General features: G+C 39.1%; 1 protein-coding gene across 4 annotated transcripts in view; it reads left to right on the top strand.

The window, feature by feature from the left end:
* Positions 1 to 27,643, top strand: part of snx9 (sorting nexin 9) — a 64,859-nt gene that overhangs the window by 15,547 nt on the left and 21,669 nt on the right. Inside the window, exons 2-7 of one of the 4 annotated variants that reach the window (XM_008123505.3) lie at positions 12,759 to 12,845; positions 14,583 to 14,657; positions 16,270 to 16,383; positions 24,055 to 24,138; positions 26,938 to 27,091; positions 27,391 to 27,541. In XM_008123505.3, the coding sequence (XP_008121712.1) occupies positions 12,759 to 12,845; positions 14,583 to 14,657; positions 16,270 to 16,383; positions 24,055 to 24,138; positions 26,938 to 27,091; positions 27,391 to 27,541 (665 nt within the window). Of the gene's footprint in view, positions 1 to 12,758; positions 12,846 to 14,582; positions 14,658 to 16,269; positions 16,384 to 24,054; positions 24,139 to 26,937; positions 27,092 to 27,387; positions 27,542 to 27,643 lie in introns of all 4 variants that reach the window. The other 3 variants (XM_008123500.3, XM_003215773.4, XM_016999016.2) reach the window with 3 other exon arrangements.

Here is a 27,643-nt window from a genome sequence, read left to right as displayed (position 1 = left end):
AGATGATTTACCCTTGATGGATCTGGCATTGAGCAGCAGGACCTTCAGCCCGGAGGGGCTGCCATCGAGGCTACCACACCTATCCTTCTCCAGGGTCGCAAGAACTCTGTTGCGCTTCTCCCTGGGAATCCGTCGACCGCAATTCCTCCTCCCCCACACGACCTCGATGGAACCAAACCCCACCCGGTTCCCACCCCCCAGGGAATCTGGCTCAGTTGGAACATCATTTGGAGAGTCTAGTCAACTCCCCAAGTCCAAATGACTGCTGGAATTTCCAACTAGCCTAGCTTCCAAGAAAGGGGACAAGTGGGGCCTACCGGAAAATCTTCGAGGAGTAGGGATGGCCATCTGTCAGGAGTGGTTGGATTGTGTCCTCCTGCATGATATAAGGAAATTGAACTGGATGATTCTTAGGGGTATCTTAGGGGTATCATTCATTGTGATATTTTGGTGCTAAATTTGTAAATACAGTAATTACAACATGGCATTACTGAGCACTGAACTACTTTTTCTGTCAAATTTGTTGTATAACATGATGTTTGGTGCTTAATTTGTATAATCATTACCTAATTTGATGTTTAATAGGCTTTTTCTGAATCCCTTCTTATTATCCAACATATTCACTTACCCAACGTTCTACCGGCCTGTTTATGTTGGATAAGTGAGACTCTACTGTATATTTATAATCTTATATTATCTGCTTAGAACTGGATTATATGAAGCCCCTTCTACACAGCTGTATAAAATGCACACTGAAGTGAATTATCTGGCAGTGTGGACTCAAGATAATCCAGTTCTAAGCAGATAATATAAGCTTTTAAATGGGTAATATAGCTATGTGGAAGGGCCTTGAGTCTACATTGCCAGATAATCCAGTTAAAATCAGATAATATGTATCTTATAGGCAGTGGGGAAGAGGCCTGAGGCCTAACTGTGCCTGTCCCCTGGGCTGAGTGGGTTGCTAGGAGACCAAGTGGGCAGAGTTTAGCCTTGTAACTGGCAGAAATTGGATAAAAAACAATTATTCCTTTCCCTCTAATTAGGACTTTATTTTTCTTTTCTTGGATAATCCAGATAAGCGCTGGATAAGTGAGACTCTACTGTACTTTATTTCCCATACCACCATACTTCGCCACAGCGTGGCCGGGCACAGCTAGTTACCTATAAAACAACATATTTTAAGGGCTAGATATCTCCTTGAAAGAGAAAGCATAAACTGTTTCACTGATATTCTCTTCCTAATACAGAGTACACATACTGTATTTGGTTTGTAGAAAGAGATTATTCTGTACTTTCCTTAATAGGCTGTGTTTTTTGGTTTTGTACCAGTTGAAAGATCTGATTCAGTGCCCTCATAGTTTTACCAGGGATGGAGAGAGGAAATAACATATATTTGGATGTGCATAATCCTGGAATACAGTTTGGAGGTCTTCATAAAATGATAGCTATGCAGAATTATACATTCTTTAGCCAACGTGTGTGGTGATGATAAGTCCAAGGGCCAGTTTTCTGCCTCTGGGGTGCATGGACTGTCACCATATGAAAAGCGGTAGTCTGGTTCTGGCTTTGAAAAAAAAATAAGTAAGAAAGGTTTTGTAGTACGCCTGTGTTTTTATTTGTTTGTGTATTTTTTAAATCTTTTGTTATTAAACTGTTATTTATTTTTAACAAATATTTAAATAATATGTTATGGTATTTTTAAAAGCCTGTAGGCCATCTTAGTTCCTGCAAAGGGAGAAAGGCAAAATATAAATCAAATAAATAAAGTAAATGTGTGACGGGGGGTAGGGCTGCAACTACTTTTTTAAATTGGGCTACTGGAGGTTTTGAGGACAAGCAGTTCACCCTTTGTTTTGGCTATAGAAATAGCAACCTAGGGAATTTTGAGAGGTTGAGGCCTGTATATGTTGTTGCTTCCCATGTATTCTAGGAAGTAAGGTTTGGAGGCTAAATACTTTAGTTTTCTATCCGAAATTTACATCCAGAATCCTATCATGGAGAGCCCTGCTAATCTCACCTGCATTAATTAAACTTGGATGAATTTAGAGCAGAGATTTAACTTCTTGTATTTGTGCCTGCTGGGTTTCTCAGAATAGAATCAGCGTATGGTTCTAATGATGAGGAGGAATTATTGCAAGATGTATGCCAATTCTATCTCTTCTGCCAGATGTGCTCAAAAGGGGCATTTTGTTGAACAGGATACATACATAGTTGGTGCTGAGATTTCAACAAACAAGAGCAATCTTTCACCACTCGTTAGGCTGTTGTAATCAAGGGCATCACAGTACAAAACATTGAAAACCCCACTAGCATTTCCTAGAACAAGTTTGAACAACAGCCATCCCAATGCCTAATAATCTTTATTTATTTGATTTATATCATATTTTTCTTTCAAATTGATCTCAATCCATTTACAATATAAAATTTAAAAATTCTAAAATATGGAATACAAAAGTTTTATAATCTTTAAATTATACATTCAATTTGACTACTTTTAAAACATTAAATGTTTAAATTAATTGCATATTACATATTTAGACACAGCACACCCAATGGCACATCACTCCACCTGGTCTGCTAAGGCTGAGGACCGGTTCAAACATGATAATATTTGTCTGCTGGTGAAAAGATAATGGAGGGGAGAGTGTTCTGAAGTCTGGGAGCAGCCACTGAGAAGGCTGTCTTCTATTGTCCTCACCAACCTGGGAAGTTGAGATTGTGTCACTTGTGTGAAGTGTAATTACAAGTAATGTAGGTCTCAAAATTTACTGCAGCCCTAGTGTGGTTGAGGACTTCAAGTTCTCCATGACAGTTGGGCATGTCTCAAATGAAACCTGGCCATATACAAGGAATGGATCTTGTTCTTGTTTCATATGTTGTATTGCTTAATATTTAAGTAGGAGTAATGCAGTTCACTTGAAATGGTCATGATCAGCTGAACTCCTTGTCAAGTGGTGAGGAGGTTGCAATAGCTTGGTTCTTAAGTTCCGGGTACACTATATTGTCCTCTGTGCTCAGTTTGTGAAGACTTTTTTCTCATTTTCACTTGGACTCAGACTCCACAGACAAAGACTAGTTTTAATAACAATAATTACAAATTTTATAATGCCCTTTTTATCAATGGATGCAACATCAACATATTCAGTCAAGGCTAAGTACAATAAACCACAACAGTATAAATATTTATGAAATGAAATCTCCAACCCAAAATGAAACCCTACCCATCTATACATATTTTAGCAACCTCAGACACAACTCAATAGCTTAATCCAGTAAATCAAAGATGAATGCCATGTTCTAGATTAAAACAAATGGAAGAAGAAAAGTAGAAGAAAAACCTGCCAGAACACTATTAAAATAACCCAGACATGGCATAATCAAGGCATGGACAAGCAAATGGTCAATTTCAGCAGTCCAAAGCCTCCTAATCTTACAGATATTCAAAAGATATTTAAAAGGCTGCTCTGACGACTAAAGAAAGTATGATTAAATTCCTGCATGCTGACCAATCAATGTCTCTTTTGCAAATTATTGAAAAAATATTGTTGTCTCTCAGCTTGAGGTTTCCCTGGTTTTAGCTGATTACTTGGATCCATTTCAGTTAAGCCACTTTGGTGGATAAGTAGTGTGAAGGAGCACATAACCCTCTTGGATCTATACGTCTCAGTAGCATATGATACAGCATTCTTTTTGTTTGTGATAATGGTTTTATACCCCACCCTTCAACTATAACATAAGTCTTTGAAATGAGTAATTTGGCAGTTTCCTACCCTTTGATGTACAATCTAAATAAGTAATGGCACATATTTATTTATTTATTTACAACATTTATACCCCGCCCTTCTCACCCGAGGGGACTCAGGGCGGCTTACAAATATTGGCAAAATTTAATGCCAAAATTGCAATCATAAAAACAAAACAATATAAACAGATCTGTTAATAACATTGTTAAAACACATTATAAAAACCTTAAAGAAAATAATTGTTGGGGAGGGGATTAACTGCAGATTCTGACTGCTTCTGGATTTGTTTCTGTAGTTCAGAGGTGGGGGGCTTTTTTTTGCCTTGGGGCTCAGTTTGTAACCGGGAAGTGTCTTGTAGGATGAACTACAGCCGTGGCTGTGTGCTGAAAGCAGGGACAGGGCAAAAGACAGATTAGATAGGATCAGAGCACTGTGCAGAGCCAGTTATAGTTGTTATTTTGGACATATTCCCAAAAGCATAAGTCTAGCTCAGTTTCATGCATGTTCCCTCAGAATGAATCCTCAGTGCAGTGGATTGCCTTCCTGAAAGGCACATGTTTGTTCTGTACTGAGTATTTAATCGTTATCTTCAATCCCTGATCAGACATAAAATTACAGTTTCCTCACATATGTGTGTGTGTATAGACAGACAGACAGACAGTCCCCAAGTTACAAACACATTTTTCAAAATTCAGTTATCACAGGGACAGAAAATAAGGTGAAATCTTCTGAACAGTTGCACAGACAGCAAAACAAACGTCACTGGGGCGTTAACCCTTCCCTTTGCTATCTCTCACACCCCCCCTCAAGATAGATAGATAGATAGCTAGATAGATATAAAAAGATATGGTATTACACTGAAAATTGTACCTGTTCTGACTTACAAACAAATTCAACTAAAGAACAAACCTACAGAACCTATCTTGTTTGCAACTTGAGGACTGCCTATATACATTTTTGGCATGTTTGCCAATTTCACCCTTCACCTGAACTTAATATTGAGTTGTATGTCTTCAAATCATTTCTAGTTTATGGCAGCACTCAGGTGACCCTTCATAAGGTCTTATTGGAAAGAGTTTGTCAGGGGGTTTTTGTTGTATAATTTCAAAAAGGAAAAAGCATCTAAAATGTAGATTAGCAACAGCAGCAGTTTTAACAGATCAGAAGCTTCTTGAGGTAGCAGTCAAGCAAATGAGCTTTAGCAATTCAGGACCAGAGTCAAGCTGTAAAAGTTACAAAAAACTTTATTGAAAGAACTACATTTCTATATAGGAAATTTAAGACCCTAGCTATCTAGCTCTTCGTCTCTCTCCATGCTCATAGGAGAAGAACAAAACTAAGGACTAAGAGGCTTGCCATGTGGTCTGGAATTAAAAGATCTGTGTCTCCGAGAAATGTCAATCTAACAAACAGAAATAGGAGGAGAGAATACAGACAGGCAAACAAGAGGGCAGTGGAGGAAGGGCTTTCCATGCCTGCTAACGCATCTGCCTATGTTTCCTTGATGAGGACTATAAACTTATGCAGGATGTGGTTGAGTTCCAACAATTTTGTCTTTGCCTTTTTTTGAGCACAGATTAGAACCCTGGCCTTTAGAATTGCCATCCAGCACTCAAATCTCATGTTGCTCTCAATCAATAGAACATGTGATTATACATTAGTCTGATTGGATACTGTAATAGCCAGCATGGGACTGCCTTTAAGATGTGCTAAGATGAAATTTGAGATACCATTTTTAGTTGAAATTTGTTTCTGAGTCCTTTAATAGTGTTGTTTTCCATTCAGAAGATTCTAAAATGTCTGGAATCAAGATATCTTTAAAGATCAATATCAGTACTACCTCTACACTTACTAACCAAATGAAATATTATTAGATCAGCTTCCTCTCTCCTGATTTTCAGAAAGTAAGTCAAAACCTGGCTGTAGAACCAGGCGTTTGGGGAGTAGCACAACTACAGTGGAATATACATCCAGAGTCGATATAAACAAAGCAGCGTGGACTATGATTGCGGGATTAGGTGCAATGTTTTTAACAGTTTTTAATCGTATTTGTGCCTTATTTTGATTTTATAGTTTAATGTCTTGTGTATTTGTATGCTTTTATGTTTCAATGTGGCACTGAATAATTGCCAAAACTGGAAGCCACTCTTGAGTCCCCTTTGAGGTGAGATAGAGTGGGGTAGAAATACAGTAAATAAATAAATATGGCAGGTGTATTTATGAGAGATAATATTTTCAATCTGAGGCCACTGTTCTAGAAAGTCCTCCTAAAAGAGTTCAGTTTGTATCTCTGCTTACCTTGCACTAAATTTCCCAATTTAGTGATAGATAAACAGAGAGACCAAACTGATCTCTTTTAGGACATTTTGTTGCACTGCTATAGATTTTTAGTCTAAAGACCTGTACAATAATGAACTGTTTATATCATGGCCGAGTTTTTGTTAACCCTGAGCAAATTTAAAGTTAATACGGTATATAATTTTTTCTCATTCATTTCTACTTTATTTTGAACTCTTCACGAAGCAGCTAATTCCAGCCTGAAACATACGCAATAGCAACAAAAGAAACATGAAAATTATCTGATAAAAATGCAACTATAAACATATAGGATTCAAAATAAATACTTAAGAAACCAATACAATTAATTAATAAACAGTACAACTTTCATTTAAATACATCAGGAATAATGGCCTATGCAAAATGGCTTATGTAAAGACCAGAAATCTAACCAGGAGAAATTTTATATTCAACTTCCCTTCACTTTTCAATATTACATTGAAACGATAAAATAACATCTTTCCTAAGAGGCCAGTCTGAAGTTACATTTTCATTTGAACATGTTTTTTTTCTGAATTAGATATGAACTTTTTGTTTTAATTTAGCAGCACAAAAGGTAGAGGGCAAGAGCATACTGGCATAACTGTAGTATTCTAAATCTATATAGCATTGAGATTCATTTGTTTTTGTGTTTGGGAAACAGGTGAAGGTAGCATAAATAAAATATAAAGTCTGATTTCTAGTTCCTGTTCTTTGTAAAAATTAATTAGCCCCATAGAGTGAAGAAGATACCGTACTGTTTCCCGTTCCCTGTCTGTGGCACACTGAACAGAGCTGTGTGCAGCTTCTTCATTCTTGTTGTTTGCAGTAAAAATATTTTGAACAAAATAACATTCAGAGGAAATCTGTGAGGTACAGTTAATAGGAAAAGTTGACTTTAACTGACGGCTACCCCTTGAATGAGAGATTTCCAAGTCACCCTGTCATCAACTGCCTTGCCCAGGTCTTGCAGACCGTGATTTCCTTGATTGAGAATACCGTCTGTAATGTGGCCTTCGTCTTTTCCTAATTCCTTCTACCTTACTAAGCATTGTTGCATTTTGTAATGAGTGATGTCTTCTCATGATAGGGCTGAATGCATATCTCTGTCAAACCTGCAAATATAGAGAACCAATTGTACAACAGTTCTTGGCTTCTTATAGTATCAAGGAGTTGGAAGAGACCACAAGGGCCACTAAGTCCAACCCTCTGCCATGCAGGAACATATAATCAAAGCTTTGTGCTCTTTAAGAGGGGCAGAGGAGACTACTTGTATAATACTTTGCCCCTCTAATGACTGTTCTGGCTTTCCTTGCTGAGTGACTAAAGCAAGATTATTGTTTTATGTACATACTCCTTTTTGCATGAGATTATGCTTTTTGTGTCTTCCCTCAAAAACCTTTGCTTATTTTAAGTTCCACTTTCTTTAGTTAGCTCTGACATTAAGCCCATAGTTTTTTCTCACCTGGCTCTTCACTAGTAGGCTTTACTATTTTATTATGAGTAATGGTAATGCAATTGAGGCAGGTTGCATAGATCTTTTAGGATGCTGATATACTCTTGTGATTTTGTATTGAGGTTCCCTTGCCCAATCTGGAATGATATATAATGACAAAAAATCTACTTATCTTGGGATTTGGACTCACAGTACCACCAATTCTTTATTGTCAGTTTGTTATTACAATATTAGCTCTTGAGGGCAGAGAATCATTTTATGGATTGACTTCTATACCTCTGAAGTACTATTATATACCAATAATATAGTTACACAAAATAGGACAGGTTGCTTGTAATTCATCATGGGGCAGGCAAAGATGTGTCTGAAGAGCTGTTTTCTAAAGACCCCAGAGATCCTTAACTAGGGTGAGTTCAATCTTGATTTTTTCTATGCCTAATTTATATAAAAAAGGGAGTATGGAAAATAAAGTTTGGCAGGCCATACAGAGGCAGCAGGAGGACATTTACTACCTATCCTTTGCAGTACACCTATCACCTTTACTACCTATCCTTTGCAGTACATACAGGAAACAAAGCAACATAAACAAATACACAAAGACGTGGTTTATTGCAGTCTGCACATAAAGTGCGTGCATATTACTTAACTGTACAAAGATCCCACTTGGCCACCACGCTCACCAAGAGATGCAACAAAAGCAAAACATTCCCATCACATGCACCAGCTGTCGCATGTTCCGCTTTTTCACACAAAAACTAGACAACTACATCTGCTCCAAATGCAAACAGATGACTCTGATGGAGCAGAGGATCCAACAGCTCGAGCACCGTATTAAGACCCTTAAGGACATTCAGGCACTCGAGCTCTTCTTGGACACTGCACAACACGCTGCTGTAGATCAGCAGCCTGCATCACACCAACACCACCAAGACCATGATCAGGAACCTTATGGGGAGATCAACTCAAAGGTAGACAACCCTCAGGCTTGGAAGGAGGTCACCCATAGAAGGAGACGCAGGACCAGGCAGCCTCCACAGAACTCCTCTGCTCAGCTGCATTTACACAACAGATTTGAAATTCTTACATCATTAACATACAATCAGGAAACACATCTTGTGGAGGACCACAGTTTCTTAGATACCACTCAGTGGACCATCCTGGATCAATGCGCAGGGGATAGCCCTGACAGGGACAGTGCATCACCACAGTCACACTTATGTAATCATGCAAATGCTCCATCCCCAATCATAGACCAGGAGCAACAGGAACATCCTTGGGAGAGTAATGGGCTCTCGGATGTATCTCAATGGATTGTCATTGATGAATGCACTGGGGATGTTGAGGAGGAGGACAACACTTTACACCTACATGATTCACTTCAACAGGAACACTCTTCAGGGGACATACACACTGTCTTGCACAAAAGGGACCCTGTCAATCCTCAAAGGAAACAGGTCTTGGTAGTAGGTGACTCCCTCCTTAGAGGAACGGAAGCCATCATTTCCAGACCGGATGGGATGGCTCGAGAAACATGCTGCCTCCCGGGGGCAAAAATACACCATATCACTCAGAGGCTCAGCAGGCTCCTAAAGCCCCATCACCCTCCCCACCTTATGTTGATTCATGTAGGTACCAATGACACCGCTAGGCATACTTTTCAAAAGATCACAAATGATTTTCGAGCTCTGGGAACAACGCTAAAACTGTATAATGTACATGTGATCTTTTCATCCCTCCTCCCCGTTGTAGGACATGGCTCTACAAGGGCCGGAAAAATAGTACAGGTCAATAACTGGCTCAGAAAATGGTGTCAAGAGGAGCATTTTGGCTTCCTTGACCATGGTCTACTCTTCCAAGAGGATGGACTACTGGCAAGCGATGGGGTGCATCTCACACAAGTAGGAAAACATCTTTTTGCACACAGACTCACAAACCTCATCAGGCGCACTTTAAACTAAATCCACTGGGGGAGGGGAACAACAGCCTGGCGAACACTATATTACCCACGACCACAGGGAACCGCCGAAAGGCTAAACGGAGGGCTGCACAAACACAGCAAGGACCAAGTACAGAGAGCACAATAATCCCAAATAAACAGTTCGAGGGGAGGTCACAGGGGCTTACATGTCTTTACACTAATGCTCGGAGCATGGGAAATAAGCAAGACGAACTCCAACTCCTAGCACAGCACCACACATACGATGTCATAGGCATCACTGAAACCTGGTGGGATGACTCCCATCACTGGAATTTAACCATTGAGGGCTATAACCTCTTTCACAGAAATAGAACAAAGGGGAGAGGAGGGGGAGTAGCTTTATATGTCAAAAACAGTTACGTTGCAGAAGAAATGCAAGACTGTAATCCGGGAAACCAGCTTGAAAGCATCTGGATAAGAATCAAGGGAACCGGGACTCAAAAAGATCTTGTCGTGGGTGTCTACTACAGACCCCCGAGTCAAGATGAAGGACTTGATGAAGCCTTCTGTCAACAGCTGACCAAACAGGCACAAAGAAGAGATATAGTAGTCATGGGCGATTTCAATTATCCCGATATCTGCTGGAAAACAAACTCAGCCAAGAGTACAAAGTCCAACAAATTCCTCACTTGCCTTGCAGATAATTTTATGGTCCAGAAGGTAGAAGAGGCAACAAGGGGATCAGCAACTCTTGATCTAATCTTAACAAATGTGGAAGACCTGATCAATACAGTTGAAGTGGTTGGATCCTTAGGGGCAAGTGACCATGTGCTCCTGCAGTTTGCAATACAAAGGAATGCTGAAACTAAGACAAGTCAAACACGCATTCTGGACTTTAAGAGAGCTGACTTCCAAAAAATGAAGGAATTACTGAGCGGCATCCCATGGACGCCAATATTAAAAAACAAGGGAGTTAAGGATGGATGGGAGTTTTTCAAAAGTGAAATACTCAAGGCGCAAATGCAAACAGTGCCAACAAAGAAGAAAAATAAGACAAATGCAAAGAAGCCAGAATGGATGTCCAAAGAACTTCTAACTGAGCTAAAGCTCAAAAGTGACATGCACAAGAAGTGGAAAAGGGGAGAAATCACCAAAGAAGAATTCAAACGTATAGCCAACTCCTGTAGGGAAAAGGTTCGCAAGGCTAAAGCGCAAAATGAGCTCAGGCTTGCCAGGGACATAAAAAACAACAAAAAAGGCTTTTTTGCTTACGTTGGTAGAAAAAGGAAGAAAAAGGAGGCGATAGGGCCACTGCAAGGAGAAGATGGGGTGATGGTGACAGGGGATAGGGAAAAGGCAGAACTGCTTAATGCCTTCTTTGCCTCGGTCTTCTCACAAAAAGAAAGCCATCTTCAACCTCAGCAACATGGAATGGACGAAGGATTGGGGGAAATCCAACCCCAAATAGGGAAACAAGTTGTCCAGGAACACCTGGCCACTCTAAACGAATTCAAGTCGCCAGGGCCAGATCAGCTACATCCAAGAGTATTGAAGGAACTAGCGGAAGTTATTTCAGAACCACTGGCAATCATCTTCGAGAGTTCTTGGAGAACAGGAGAAGTCCCAGCAGATTGGAGGAGGGCGAATGTGGTCCCTATCTTCAAGAAGGGAAAAAAGAACGACCCAAACAATTACCGTCCGGTCAGCCTCACATCAATACCAGGCAAGATTCTGGAAAAGATCATTAAGGAAGTGGTCTGCAAACACTTAGAAACAAATGCGGTCATTGCTAATAGTCAACACGGATTTACCAAAAACAAGTCATGCCAGACTAATCTGATCTCTTTTTTCGATAGAGTTACGAGTTGGGTCGATACAGGGAATGCCGTGGATGTAGCATATCTAGATTTCAGTAAGGCCTTCGACAAAGTCCCCCACGACCTTCTGGCAAACAAACTAGTAAAATGTGGACTAGACAAAACTACGGTTAGGTGGATCTGTAATTGGCTAAGCGAACGAACCCAAAGGGTGCTCACCAATGCGTCGTCTTCATCATGGAAAGAAGTGACAAGTGGAGTGCCGCAGGGCTCCGTCCTGGGCCCGGTTCTGTTCAACATCTTTATTAACGACTTAGACGAAGGGTTAGAAGGCACGATCATCAAGTTTGCAGATGACACCAAACTCGGAGGGATAGCTAACACTCCAGAAGACAGGAGCAGAATTCAAAACGATCTTGACAGACTAGAGAGATGGGCCAAAACTAACAAAATAAAGTTCAACAGGGACAAATGCAAGATACTTCACTTCGGCAGAAAAAATGGAAATCAAAGATACAGAATGGGGGACACCTGGCTTGACAGCAGTGTGTGCGAAAAAGATCTTGGAGTCCTCGTGGACAACAAGTTAAACATGAGCCTACAATGTGATGCGGCAGCTAAAAAAGCCAATGGGATTTTGGCCTGCATCAATAGGGGAATAACGTCTAGATCCAGGGAAGTCATGCTCCCCCTCTATTCTGCCTTGGTCAGACCACATCTGGAATACTGTGTCCAGTTTTGGGCACCGCAGATGAAGGGAGATGCTGACAAGCTGGAAAGCGTCCAGAGGAGGGCGACTAAAATGATTAAGGGTCTGGAGAACAAGCCCTATGAGGAGAGGCTTAAAGAGCTGGGCATGTTTAGCCTGCAGAAGAGAAGGCTGAGAGGAGACATGATAGCCATGTACAAATATGTGAGGGGAAGTCATAGGGAGGAGGGAGCAAGCTTATTTTCTGCTGCCCTGCAGACTAGGACACGGAACAATGGCTTCAAACTACAGGAAAGGAGATTCCACCTGAACATCAGGAAGAACTTCCTCACTGTGAGGGCTGTTCGGCAGTGGAACTCTCTCCCCCGGAATGTGGTGGAGGCTCCTTCTTTGGAAGCTTTTAAGCAGAGGCTGGATGGCCATCTGTCGGGGGTGCTTTGAATGCGATTTCCTGCTTCTTAGCGGGGGGTTGGACTAGATGGCCCTTGAGGTCTCTTCCAACTCTACTATTCTATGATTCTATGATTAATTAGCTCTGTGAGAGTAGATGCTGCAATCTTCCAGTTTTTAAAAAATGGGTGTTAGGAAGTGTTTAAATTGCAGAAATTGCCAGTTAGGTATAATTGGTAAGCTAAATTTATCCTATAATTCATTAAAAGATTTACATTCATACCTTTCTATATAAAATAATAACTTTGAAAGAGGTTTCGGGCTATTAAATAAAGGTCTCACCACCTACTCAGCTCCATGAAATTGATTTGGGATGTGTCACTGATATTTCATTTTTACACACCTACAGGCTCGGGTTATGTATGATTTTGCTGCAGAACCTGGAAATAATGAGTTGACAGTTAATGAAGGAGAAATAATCACAATCACCAACCCGGTAAGTGGAAATTGGGGTAACAGCTAACTTGCTTCCTGGAATTTTGTTGAAGAAAATTTGAGTAATTCTGTTTCTCAATGTGAAAAACTATATCCTTTTTTTCTTTTTTTCTTTTGAGGCTAATGGAAAATAACTAGAATAGTAGACAGATAGATAGAAAGATAATTTACTTAAAAGGAAACCAGTAATGGTGAAAGTGATCTAATGTTTGCTTTATAAACAGTGTTGGAATCACAGACGCCTTAAAGGGCCAGACTTAAAAGTAACTTCAAAACAAAGTTTATTGAAACAAAAGAAAAAGGACGCAGGGATGCTTAAATGCAGTTCCACTGGTTAAAACTCAAAAATCCAAACCAGACCTGGTCCAAAAGGTAAACAGAAATGTAATCCAGGTTAACTGGATGCAAAGAGTAACAAGTCAAACAAAGCGCTCTAAGGCAAAACGAAAAGGCACAGTACACAAATGGTTAACAAGGGGAGTTGCAAGAAGAGAAGTGTCGTCAGCCGAAGTCCAAGGTCAAAGCAGGAGGAATCCAAAACAGCGTTGCTCCAGTGTCCGCAGAAGCAGCGTCTTTAGCCAAACTGGTTCAGGTCCAAACTGCAGATCCGAGTCCAACGCCAAACATGAAACAGGCAGCAGCAAGACTACAAGAAACTTTCCCAATACACAACACCCAGCACACGAACGCACATCAACACCTTGCCTTCTGCAAAGACCCCTCATCCCTGAACCCACTTTTATCTACAATCCAATATCAGAAGATGAACTGACCACTGCCCCATCACTATCCCCCGCAGCTGCTCCCAGCTCTTCACGTGAATTCCCTTGAGTCTCCCTCCAATTCCTTCATCTCCTGTCAAGACTTAATTCCCCCCAGAATCAGTTGGATCCCCTGATTGCCAGTCTTCACTCCCAGAGAACCCCATAAAAGTATCACTAGTTGTTGGTGCCTCACAAATAGCTTGCACTTCTCTTATCTTAGTCCAATCCATGGTGTTTCCTCCTTCTCCTTCACTCATTGACCCATCGTCCCCAGAGAATCCCTCAAATGACTCTTCATCTGTAGGTGCTGTAAGTATGTCCCGGATCCTCTTTCTCTGCTGCTCATCATCAGATTCCTGCTCCCGAGTAACCCTTTTCCCTCTTCTGGCACCCATACTACTGTTTGTAACGTTACTCACAGGCTCTACTACAACAAACAGGCATCAAACGTGCCTGTAAAAATGATTGTCAATGCTAAAATTTGAGTTTTAATATTTTGTATTGTTGAAATATGTTTGAGTTGCATATAGATGCACTCTGTATATACACTTGCAAATTGTAGTAGTCAGTAATAGATACGTGGTGCTACTTTTATGCATGTTTTTCCAGAATTAAATCCCACTGCATTTAACACATTTTACTCCCAAATAAAGAAGTGATCGGATTGCAGCGTTAGCTGTTACAGATTTCCATATAGCCAGTATAGTTGAAGGAAGTATTAGACTGGGAAGATGTGGCATCAGATTCTCAATAACTGGGAAATTGACTGTTTAGACTGAATTAAGTAATTTTTCTGTCAACTAACAATTCTTCTATGGTGGCTGGAAAGATAATTGAGAAAACTGATTTGTAGGGTGAAAGAAATAAAACGTGATATTGCAGCTTAACATGCTAAGTATAGAAAAGCTTATTTTCTAGAAATGAATGTAATTTCTTTGTTTTATCATTCTAACCACTAGTTGTTGTTATTTTAGGATGTAGGTGGAGGCTGGCTAGAAGGCAAAAACAGCCAAGGAGAACGGGGATTGGTTCCAACAGATTATGTTGAAGTAAGATAACATGATGCAACAGTGTTAATCAGAGCACTAAAAATGTAACGGCTGCCCATTCAGTCAAAAGTAGTGTTAAAAATTAGAAATTTCATATAGCATAGTTGGTCATGTTCACGTGGCTCAATAACCCTTGATATTATAGAATGAACTTATGACTGATCAAGCATGTTTCTGTACATTGTTTAGTCATTCTTGTTTGACAACTTCCCCCTGATGAAATGTAGACCTGTAGCTTGTTTGTGACTTGTGAACCAGTAATGGTTTGTTTGAGGAAAGAGAATCCAGAGTTCCTTCTCTCTTTATGTCATAATGGTTAAAACATGTTGTTTAACTCAAGAGTTAGGCAAAGAAAGGCATGGCAGATGCTGGAGTGCATCTCTCACCACTGACTGTGCTGGCTGGAATTCATGAGAATTGCAGTCCAGCAACAGGTGATGAATTAAACACAGCACACACAAACACACACACAATTTAGTTGCTCCTCATTACTACAGGAGCAACCTGTTGTTTGTTGCATTATTCAGAAAACGTCAGAATTCCAGTCTATCGTTGCAATGCAAGCATGATAATTGTGTTTTATGAATGGGTCAGAATTTCTTCATTATTTCTGTATTTTTAAATACCAGAGACCTATGCTATATTCTTTTTTAAAAATAAGCTGTATTAAGTGCCCTAATCACAAGAACTTATTTTGATTAAGTAAAGGATCCTTTTTTTACATGCACAATGAATGCACATGAAAGGATTGCATAAGATTTTCCTACAGCCCTTTGCCCATCCTGATCCATAGGTATAAACAATCACATCTACCCACCTGTATCTCCATCCAACCTTTTCCCCTCTATTTCTTCTACACATTTCTTGACTGAAGAGAGAAAGGAAAATTGAAAATGAATGTGGGAATCGAGTACAAGTATCTCTCTGTACTTGCCCAGCAATGTCTTGAATTGCTAACTGCATGAATGGAAATTACAGTAAAGAGGGAGAAACAGAGCTCCCTTGTGCACTATAGTTTATTTATTTATTTATTTCAAATATTTCTATCCCGCCCTTCTCACCCGGAGGGACTCAGGGCGGCATGCAATTGGCAACAATTCGATGCCGATACATCATTAAAAACAACAGCATATAAAACATATTACAACCAATTAAATACAGTATAAAATATAAAACATAAAACATATGCTTAAAATCCGTTCGTCCAACATCCTCCAACTTTATCCATATAACAATCTGGGTCGTCTTTATCATTTATTCGTTAAAAGCCTGGGTGCAGAGCCATGTTTTTAAGGCTTTTCTAAAACTCAAAAGGGTTGGGGCTTGCCGTATATCTCTGGGGAGGGTGTTCCACAGCCGGGGAGCCACCACTGAGTTGCTGTGTTTGTGTTATGACAGGACGAGCCCATGTGTATATAGATTGCCTTTTTGTAATAAAAATTTCTTCAATGGGAAAAATATGTTTTTTTAAACCATTCAGTTTATATTATAGGGAAGGTAAGTGTATAGTAAAGGATGTCTGCATGTTCCAACTACAGTTCAGAGTTTATTCTTGAATATAAAATGACATGCTTTATTTAGGAACATTTTTTCAGCAGCTTCTATTTTCCAGATTCTACATGAAAGTGCCAAAGATGGAATTTCAGTAGCTGACCAAGCCTTTTTTGACTGCCTCTCCACAAGTACTACCCAGAGTAATTCACAAGCTGCAAAAAACCCTAGTCAAGTAAGCATAATTTTTTTTGTTGAGCATGTTTATCTTGAATCCCAGAAGCATGACAAGTTGTCCAGGGTCAAAGATGTTTATTCATTTCGCTTGTACAGAGTTTGAGAACTCATTTACTTCTCAGAGTTCCTTTGAGAAGAGCATATGAATTCTGCTGGGTCAAGCTAAACAATTTTGAATTCAGCAATAGGTAAATACAGTAGAGTCTCACTTATCCAAGCCTCTGGATTATCCAAGCCATTTTTGTAGTCAATGTTTTCAATATATCGTGATATTTTGGTGCTAAAGTCATAAATACAGTAATTACAACATAACATTACTGCGTATTGAACTACTTTTTCTATCAAATTTGTTGTATAACATGATGTTTTGGTGCTTAATGTGTAAAATCATAACCTAATTTGAAGTTTAATAGGCCTTTCCTTAATTCCTCCTTATTATCCAAGATATTCGCTTATCCAAGCTTCTGCCGGCCCGTTTAGCTTGGATAAGTGAGACTCTACTGTAGTTACTTCCATAGATTCCTGCGTAATTCATAAAGGCCATGGTTTTCTTTTTTCTTAGGTTTCTGTATCCTTCACCTATTTAGAGATATGCTGACTCGGAGCATGGAGGTTCCATGCTCATCATAGAAAAACCTATCCTCCATCTAATTTGTCACTTTTTGTACTGTTGGAGAAGAATTATTTAATGCCAATTTGTAACTAGACCTTATTTTTACTTCACCAATACTTCCACTTTTTAAAGGACGGCTTTGTTTTTCGGGTCTTCGCAAATAATAATATTATTTATTTTAGATAACACAATTAGTGTGCACGATGCTTTGGAAGTAAATAACAGAACAACAAAAATACCTAATGCATTCACACAAGAATGCCTCTTTGATTCCTTTCATCACCTATGCTGGCATCAGCCTTAAACTTTTGTTGGTTTCCTAATCTGTGTGAGACAGACATTTTATATTAGTTGCTGTTATAGCCTCCTTGATCCGATAATTCTTGCAACTTTAATTTGTTTCATTCTTTAATGTCTGTAAAGGTTTTCTTTTGAAATTAAATATGACCGTGTTAGGCCTTCTATTCACTTCCCTAGATGTTGAATTTGGTTGTGTTGTGGTCAGTGTTTGGCAGCATTAGAACTTGTACAGGTAGTCTCCAAGTTACAGACAAGATAGGTTCTGTAGGTTAGTTCTTAAGTTGAATTTCTGTGTAAGTTGGGACTGGTACATTTTTAAGTATAATTCCAGCCATACATACAGAGAGAGACGGGGGGGGGGGGGGGGGAGTTTTGGATAGCATAGCAAAAGTTTTAACACTCCTGAGACATTTGTTATGCTGTCTGTGCCCTTGTTTATAAGTTTTCATCTCATTTTTTGTCCCTTTGAGAATTGGATTTTGAAAAAGTTGGCTTGTTGTGGAAACAAGGATTCGTGATAAAGCTTCAGTAGAGACACTTTGTCCCCATGATAACTCTTTCAGGAGTGAATTTCCCTTCTGGGGGGTAGATTTTCTCTCACTTTCTGTTGCCTCACCCCCGTTTAAGAAGGAGTTGTATATAAGTCTTATGCCTGTAAGTCGGGGACTACCTGTACTATATTCTAAGGATTCCATAGAATGAAAGTAGGGGTGGCACTTTATGGTGAGTTCCATGATTAACACAATCAGAACATGGGTTCATTTTTTATTATTTCTCCCTTCAAAAAAAGGTTTAAAGCAAGTAGTTTCTCAGGTTTTGTGAAAAGATGCTTGGATTGTTGCAAACAATGCAGTTTGAGGTTGGTTATTACTAAGGCTAGGATGATTAGTTCTCAGGTAGCAGCGTGTCATTTCCTGCAAATAGTTACACATACTATTACCATCATAGAAATAACTACTGCTGCAGCTGTTTCTATATCAATAAAATATATGCACAACTTAGTGCTCCTTTAGCTCATATATTTAACAAGCAGTAGTATTATAAAACTTCAGTTTGGTTTAGTACAGCTCATGGACAGGTTAACCAAGTTTTTGAAAGAGACTGGAAAATGGGGTTTACCAGCTAAATGGATTATAGGAAGAAGCAGTTCTTTTAATGCTATATGTTCCCCAATTTATTTTCATTCCATTCTCAGTAAGTTTGATGGAATATAATATAAGTGACTATTAGTCGCAAAGTTTATAGACCACTACATATAGGAGCCCTCGGTGGCACAGCAGGTTAAACCGCTGATCTGCTGAACTTGCTGACCAAAATGTTGGAAGTTCAGATCCGGGGAGCGGGGTGAGCTCTTGCCGCTAGCCCCAGCTTCTGCCAACCTAATGATTCAAAAACATGTAAATGTGAGTAGATCAATAGGTACCCCTCCAGCAGGAAGGTAACAGCGTTCCTTGCAGTCATGCCAGCCACATGACCTTATTTATTTATTATTTATTTATGTCATTTCTATCCCGCCTTTGTCACCGAAGGGAACTCAAGGCAGCTTACAAATCTGGCAAAATTCAATGCCAATAAACAATAAACCTTGGAGGTCTCTACAGACAATGCTGGCTCTTTGGCTTAGAAATTGAGGTGACCCCCAGGTTTGGATACGACTAGACTTAGACCTAAGGGTTTATTGCATCCTATTTGGGAAGTTGCAAGTTGTGGCATGGCTATAGATGGGTCTGAGTTCCTTCTTTCAGCAGTGTGATGATACCAGGTTGCACATCTCAAGTGTGTCTGAGTAGTCCAAGTCCAATCTGGCTCAAGATTTGCTGCTTCTGTAGTAGATATTGCTAGTTGAAATCCACTAAAATCCACAAAACTGTATTTTGAGTTTCCTTTGCTGTCCCCTTGAAATTTGCACTTCAGGACCTTGAGGGTACCCCATACTTTTTACTGATTCTTAGAACAGAGAATCCCAGGAAGATATTTTCCCATTTCAGAGATAGAGCTGCTGCAGCTGGCTCCTGTCTCCCCTCTTCAAGGTGCAGAGCCTCCTCAGAGGATGGGCCTATCCATTTTAAATCTCTATGACAACTCTGGCCTACACTTCCCAAAAGACATCACAGCCCTGTTTTGCCATTGCCTCACCACTACCTACTTTGAGTGGGACAATGGATTCTATGAACAGAAAGATGGAGTGGCTCGGGGAGCCCTCTCAGCCCAGTAGTAGCAAATTTCTATATGGAACACTTTGAAAAACAAGCCTTAGAAATCACCAAAAAAGCCAACTGTTTGGTTCAGATACGTAGATGACACAATTTGGAGCCATGGAGAGGAAGAACTCAGCAAGTTCCTGGACCACCTTAACAGCATCCACCCAAACATCCAATTCACCATGGAAAAAGAAAAGGAAGGAAAACTTCCATTTATTTATTACTTATTGCAACATTTATATCCTGCCCTTCTCACCCGAGAGGGGACTCAGGGCGGCTTACAATAAACACACATATAAAAATTATACAATACACTATAAAGCAGATTAAAAATTATTAACTTACATCAACATTCATAAAAACATTCTAAAATACAAATGGACATGTTCAAGTTCAAAAGACTGGGTCTGTCAATTGAGTTCTGGCGTACATAATAATAATAATAATTGGCGCTGCTGATTCTTATTTGAAAGCCTGGCCCCACAACCAAGTTTTCACCTTCCTACAGAAGGATAGGAGGGAGGGAGCCTGCCTGACTTCACTGGGGAGGGCGTTCCATAGGCAGGGAGCCACTACTGAAAAAGCCTTGTCTCTCGTCCCCGCCAGCCACACCTGTGAGGCTGACGGGACAGTGAGCAGGGCCTCATCTGATGATCTTAAGCTTCGAGATGGATCGTAGCGGGAGACACGTTCGGACAAATAAGCTGGGCCGGAACCGTTTAGAGCTTTGTAGGCTAAAGCCAGCACCTTAAATTGTGCTCGGTAGCTAATCGACAGCCAGTGGAGCTGGCGTAACAGAGGAGTAGTACGCTCCCTGAACGCCGCTCCAGTTATTAACCTGGCAGCCTCCCGTTGGACTAATTGAAGCTTCCGAACAGTCTTCAAATGCAGCCCCACGTAGAGTGTGTCGCAGTAGTCAAAACGGAATGTAACGAGAGCGTGGACCACCGTGGGCAAGTCCGGCTTCCAAAGGTACGGTTGCAGCTGGCGCATGAGTTTTAACTGTGCGAAGGCTCCCTTGGCCATCGCTGACCTGGGGCTCCAGGCTCAACAGTGAGTCTAGGGTCACCCCCAGACTGCGCACCTGCGCCTTCAGGGGGAGTGTGACCCCATCCAGCACAGGCTGTAACCCAGTACCCTGATCGGCCTTCCGACTGACCAGGAGGACCTCTGTCTTGTCTGGATTCAATTTCAATTTGTTGGCCCTCATCCAGTCCAACACAGTGGCCAAGCACCGGTCCAGAACCTGAACAGCCTCCTTAGTGACAACAAGACTAAAATTATTGTTCATTAAAATTTACCTCTCATTTCCAAAGTCATTAAATAATTGTACTCCAGTTTATATAGAATGCCTTGCGGTTTAATCTTGTCGTTCCATGGCAATGTTATATTAAATCTTTTGTTCTGACACATTCCAAGCTTTAGAATTTGGTATTTGGTGATTGTCTCATTATCTTCTGATTTGTTTTATGGTAATAAAATATAATACTAGAGCTATTTCACTCTCCTGTGATTTGTAGCATTTGTAGTCTGCTAAAGTTACTACTTAGCTTTTTTTTTTTTTACTTTCATCAAATGTTCAGTTATAGTTTTAGCTGGACAAGAGAACTAGTATTAAGAGATGATTAGATTAAATGTGGTACCCAAAGTCCACTACTGTAGTGGGGCTTTCTTCCTCTGGAGGGCTGGGGACTTTGGGACCAGGGGGTCATGGGAACGACAGAAAAGAATTGGGTACTGCATGCAGCTTGTAGACTGAAATTCCTAATTCAGGTTTAGTATGTAATTAAATCTCTGAACGGAGGTGGGAATTATTTGGTTCTCTACATACAGCTCGATAGTAACTCCCAGAAACACTAGCCAGCAGCCCCAGTGGTGAGGTATGCGCCTTAGAGGTTACAATTCAACATCATATAAAGGGCCTGCTCTAAACTGCCTAATAGTTGATACGAGTCAGTTTTATAAGGTCCTAACAGATCAGAGAACAAGCTGGTTTTTTTCCATGCAAACTATTCAGAGAATTGGTCACCATTTGAATACAGGCATCATAAGAAATTGTGTTTCGTCTAAAACACGAACATTACTTAAGTCTTCTTCACGCCCTTATGAAAAGCGTTATATTTCTGAATGAATTAGTTCAATTTCCTGTATCTTCAACCTACTTTGTAAGCTTCTGCTTTGAACTAGTGGAATACAAATGTAACAAAGCAACAAGAAGATCACATGAATCTTCTTAAACCCCCCACCCCAAGTGAATGTGCCAGCAGAGTCTGGAACTAAACTATGATTCTACAGTACCTTTTGAATGAGATTACTTTTTAAAGTGAGAACTAATAACAATATTTCCACTGAGGCTGAGAGCTTCCATGGTTGTGTAATAAATTTTGATTGGTTACTTTACATCTTACAGTATTTTTAAGAGTGTTTGTTCACTGTCATGTATAGTTTGTTAGTTCCAAAAGTAATTTTAGCTGCTGTCTGAAGATATTACCACATGGCTTTAGACATGGAAAAAAAGTTGGAAAGCAGTATGTGTAGTTTTTACTTGGGCATTGCAGAACTTCAAGTGAGTAATAGAATAGTTTTAATATGAAAGTATGTACTGGTTAAGAAACAATACAGTCTAAATTTAGTAAGATATGTGCCTGGGTAAAAGGACAGTGAAAGAGTATGTGAGCTGAAGTATCACTAGCTGGCTGAAAGAAAAATATAACATAAGAAAAATGATTAAGAGAGAATTGTTCAGTTGAGAACAGTAGTTAATAAATGGTGCAACCAGATCCAAAGAGTAGTAAGCCTAATACAAGAACAATAGTAGAATCCTGAAAAAGGAACAAAATAAGTAGAACACATAGGCCTGTGTAATGGCAGAAAGCTTTGTAAAACTATAACTCCCATTATTTCATAGCATTGAGTCATGGCAGTTAAAAGAGTTCTTTCATTCACCCCAAATATGGTGTAATATATTACTTATTTACCAATGCAATGTAGTATCAGTGCCATGTATCTCCTTACAATGTAATATGTATATTTTGCCCAAGACTATGTAATATAAAGTCTGTGATAAGAAAGACAGGCCAAAACAGGAAACACCTGTGTAATACCATGAACTTCTGTTATACATGTAGAATCAGTGTATTGAGATTAAATGATCACTATATGGTATGAATTATCCTTCCATGAAATGCAGTCTAAAGCTTTGTAGACCAATAAACAGCATGGTAGTCTCGATCAAGGAAGCCACAGTTTTGGGTTTGCAAGTCTTGAACAGGGCTATTGATGACAGAATGCTCTGGAGGTTTGTCATTCATAGGCTCATCGTATGTTGCAGATGATATGATGGCAATTAACAGCACTAAATAGCATAAAATGATATAAATCCTCATGTCTATTGTAAATTTCCTGAAATTTTACTCTTGAAGAATATATAAATAGAGTGCTTTTTGCCTATCTAGACAATACTCAGAAGGTAGGGAGCCACATCTATTACACCAGGCAAGTTTTTCAGGAAATCACTTGTCATTGTGATTTAAGCCCAGCACAATAAGGGACTCTGACATTTTCTTATTCTGTTTTTTTTCCACTAACTCCTTCAAATACTGTGGTATATTCTTTGTTTTAATTGCACATATTCAAAGTTCCTTTCATATTCCATACATAATGGTGTTTTCTCATAATGTTTCTGGTAGAATGGATAAACAAATGAGCATTTATATGATGTATCTATAAGTGTAATAATACATTTATAATTCTGTTGAGATAGGAACACTGAATAAACACATAATGCTTGTGCAATGAAAAAAACACACTAAAAAATTGAATGTCCATGAACTTATACTTAACGGTGTGAATATTGTATAGATGAACTTCATTTGTAAGCAGATCAGGCTGCCTTTCTGGTATGGTAATATAGCTTGAAAGTCCATTATGCGAAATACTCCAAAATTTGAAATTATCTGCATGGGTGACTGAGGTAGTGACACCTTTCCTTTCTGGTAGTTCAGTGCACGAAAACATTGTTTCATGCACCAAATGATTTAAAATGTTGTGTCTATAAAGGTATAAAGGAAACATACATTGATTTTATATTTTGACTTGGATCTCATCTCCAAGATATTTCATTGTGTATGTAGAAATATTCCAAAATTCTAAATACAAAACACTCTGGGTCCCAAGCACTTCAGATAAGAGATACTAACCTGTCCTACAACTGAAGATGATGCATGGCTGTATGTCTTGCAGTATGTTGCATGGTTTTATTTCAATTCATTCTTAACTATTTGTTTTTTGTTTTGCCTTTGTGCATTTTGTAATATATAAAATCTGAATGTGATAGTGTGGCCTAAATACGGTGCTAAACCCAAAATTCAATTTTCAGAGAAGATGCATTCTTGCATGCATGTTACTTTTGCGTACAAGAATCTTAATGGTGTGTATATGTTTCAGCAAATCTGCTTGCCTACAGCAGTCTGCATGTGCCACAGGTCTCTAAACTGATATAGGCTTTCCTACTGCTGCTTTTTTCTCTCTTTACTTAGTGCTTCTTATTTTTAAGGTGGATTTTCTGGCTTCTGCCAATCATACAGCTATTTTGGAAATTTTTCCACATTCTCCACCTTCAACTCCTTCTACGAGAAAGGTAACTTTTTAGCATTACTGGAAGGGTAAAATCAGAATATATTCCCACATCCTGCTTGTGATTTTTTTTTCTTGCAAGTCTACCTTAACACTATTGTTTTCCAAATATATAAAAAGAGGGGAGTACATCCTCAACCTGCATTAGATAGGTATTATAGGGATGTGTGAGTTCAGTCATTGCTAGAGTCTTGGTATTTGGTGAAGATACAGGAAATTATTAAATGGTTAACTCAGTTTAAAACATTTTTAATTTGTTTGTTTATACCAGTGTTAGAAGATGTTATTGTTATCTCTATAAGTGAGATGAGATTTTTTAAAGGATATATTATTTACTTTCTCCTGTTCTTTTGTCTCAGTATTTAATATGTTAAGATAATACAATAATGACACCAATTAACCAAACCATCATAGCAGTTCATGATGTTTGTTTGAAGATATGAACCTGCTGTTTATCAGGGGGGAAATGCTAAGTATTCACTGGGGAGAGTCAGTCACTAGAGAGAGCCCACAGAGATCCTTTCCTGTCCCAAGATATTTCAGTATGTAGATTTGTTAACAAAGGTCACTCCCCAGGAGGCATTCCCCTTTCTTACTCTGAATAGTTGCTTCTTGTCCAACCTCTCGCTGACATACCATAATTACACAACCATTGTAGTTTGACCTGTGAGTATCATTATATCATGGAAAAGTCTTTTTAGGTAATTGCTGTGTTTAACAAAACAAAAATCTTCTTAGTTTGAAAATGAATAAACACATGAAACTGCCTTATGTTGAGTCATATCAGGGCTCCGTATATCTGAGGTTTGCCTCTTCTGATTAATAACAGTTTTCCAGAATCCTCACAACCTCTGAGGATGCCTGCCATAGATGTGGGTGAAACGTCAAGAGAGAATACCTCTGGAACATGGCCATACAGCCCAGAAAACATACAACAGTCCTGTGATCTCGGCTATGAAAGCCTTCAACAACACAGTTTCCCAGAATCTTAAACTTTTATCTTTGTCATCAACCTGTGCATGATTGTTTTCACGATCAGTGCCAGTGGAATGATTGCATTACACTGCCATAGTCTTACTGGGCTAGACAGATCCAACTGTCTGCCTCTGCATAAACAGTTTTATTTGGCAATTTGTCATAAAACAGGTTAAGTAGAACTTATTGTTTATATCTGTACTGAGAGTGGCATAAGTATTGACTTCAAGGGGATTCTGTTACAGTACCTGTTATTTTGTAACAGAAGCAAGTGAAGTAGGTAAAGAAGGGTGTCCTATCTATAAACCAAAGGTTTGCTTTTCTTTTACAGTGGATAAAAAGAAAATTGTCCAAACAGAGTGAAGATGCCTTTTTGTTACATCACAAAATATATACAACAATAATAATTATTTATTTTAGTCCAGAGACCCACCAAGTATAAATTTATGACATATAAGATAAATTAAGAGCACAGGTAACAATTGATTTAATGCAGACTGAGCTTATTTCAGACATTTCCCCCTTATACAGAAGTTAACTATTCTGTGATCCTGATGCCTCAGATTTTTTATAACAACCAAAGTCACACTAGAATTCTTATATTTTCATAAAAGAATGACATAAATGGATCCTGTTTTCCTGGTAGAGTAATTATTGGATCAATCATACCCTGTCTAGCCTGCTTGTATAATAAAATAATGTGCTGCATGAATTCTACTTTCTGGTTACTTCAGGGGCATAACGGAATGGCAAGGATCAAGATATATGTATCTTCATTAAAATCATGTAATCACCATAAATTGACAGGAGACTTGAAGGCATGTAGATTAAAATGTGTGTATGTGTCTTCAAAAATGTGGGATTTTGGAGGGAATTGTGTGCTTTAAAATGCATTTCAAATGGTATATTTTAACTGTATTTTAACCTAAAACACACAATACTATTAAATTGTTTTTAATTTTTGTATTTGCTTTGTTTTATATTGACTAAAGTGTGTGGTTGTTAGGTGCCATGAGTCCTCTCAAAAGAAAGGTGGCGTATAAATAAAGATAATAGTAGTAGTAGTAGTAGTAGTAGTAGTAGTGATAATAATAATAATAATAATAATAATAATAATAATAATAATAATAATAGATAGGCTGCAATGACCAAATATTTTTCAAAGGTGGCCTCATGTAAAACATATTACAGAAATCTAATTATGAGATAAAAAAGGCGTAAGCCATTATGGATGGATCTACTTTCTCTAAGAAAGGGTGTAACCAGTGCAGCAATCTGGATTTCCAGGAGCAGCACTTGATCCAACTGACCTTTCAAAGGGTGAGCAACCCCTTTCAAACAGGCTGCGATTCCAGCTTCAGATTCATTTTTTTATTGACCAGGAAACTTTAATTTTTTTCTGGATTAAGCCTCAACCAGTTCATTGCCAGTCTTTTCCTGCAGATAATTCAGTGCTACCACAGCCTTCTTGGCAGCAGTTGTAAGGAAGAAATAGAACTGGGTATCCTCCCTGAGGTGTGTTTTTTTTTGTATTTTACACACACCATGGTCCCTTTATCTAGCTTAAGAGCATTGTTTGTCTGTGGGAGTTCTTTACTGCACCCACTTTAAATAGGCTCACAGGGAAAGAAGGTTCTGTTGTCATTTGGAAAACCTTTACCTCCATTGGAAACTATGTGTGTGCCTTATTTACCTTTAGGCTGGTCCTGTTAGTTCAAAGATTCATTGTTACAACAGATATACAACATATTCATTGTTACAGAATTTTCTTGTCTATGATATTTCCTTAAAGTCCAGGTGTTTTCTCACATCTTTTTTTTTAATGTAGGCTTCTAGCAATGCAAGTGACCCCTGGTCAAACTGGGACAATGCAACAGCTGGTGATGGCTGGGCATCCAAACCTGAAGCTAAGCAGAAAAATAGCACTACAAACAACTGGGATGCAGCAGCATTTGGTCACCCACAAGCTTACCAAGGTCCAGGTTAGCAGAATTTCTGTAACTATTCTTGAGGGTTGTGGTGCGTTGCTAGAAAAATATGCTTAGGATTGTTTGTGCCTATTAAATTAATGGGAAAACCTTAAGAAGATAGACTTATTGATGTATTTAAGAACTGAGACCTCCCATTATATTAGTTATTTGTCAATATCATGCCATTTTGCCTCAAAATGTTGTTTTGGTCTTTCTAGCTCTATCAGAATTTGTGTGCTACTAAACTTGAAGGATGGTTGTTAGTTTTTTGTTCTGTTTATGTGATGTTGGCAATCATCCCCTTTTAGCAGCAGCTGATGATGATGATTGGGATGATGACTGGGATGACCCTAAATCGGCAGCTGCACCCTATCCTGGCTATAAAGAGACAGAACCTTCAGACCCAACAGGACTCCAGCGTGGAAATAGCCGAGGGGCTGCTATGAAATTGCCACTAAACAAGTAAAACTCCCAGATCTGTATGGGGTGAAAAAATACTAAAGGAAGAATTATGAAGCAAGCTAGAACTGGTTTCTGTAGTCAGAATTTGTAGTGCACTTCTAA

The sequence above is a fragment of the Anolis carolinensis genome, chromosome 1 (assembly GCF_035594765.1).
Source record: "Anolis carolinensis isolate JA03-04 chromosome 1, rAnoCar3.1.pri, whole genome shotgun sequence".
Taxonomy (NCBI): Eukaryota; Metazoa; Chordata; class Lepidosauria; order Squamata; family Dactyloidae; genus Anolis; species Anolis carolinensis.
The sequence above is the reverse complement of the archived record's forward strand: the minus strand, read 5'-3'. Positions and strand labels throughout refer to the sequence as shown.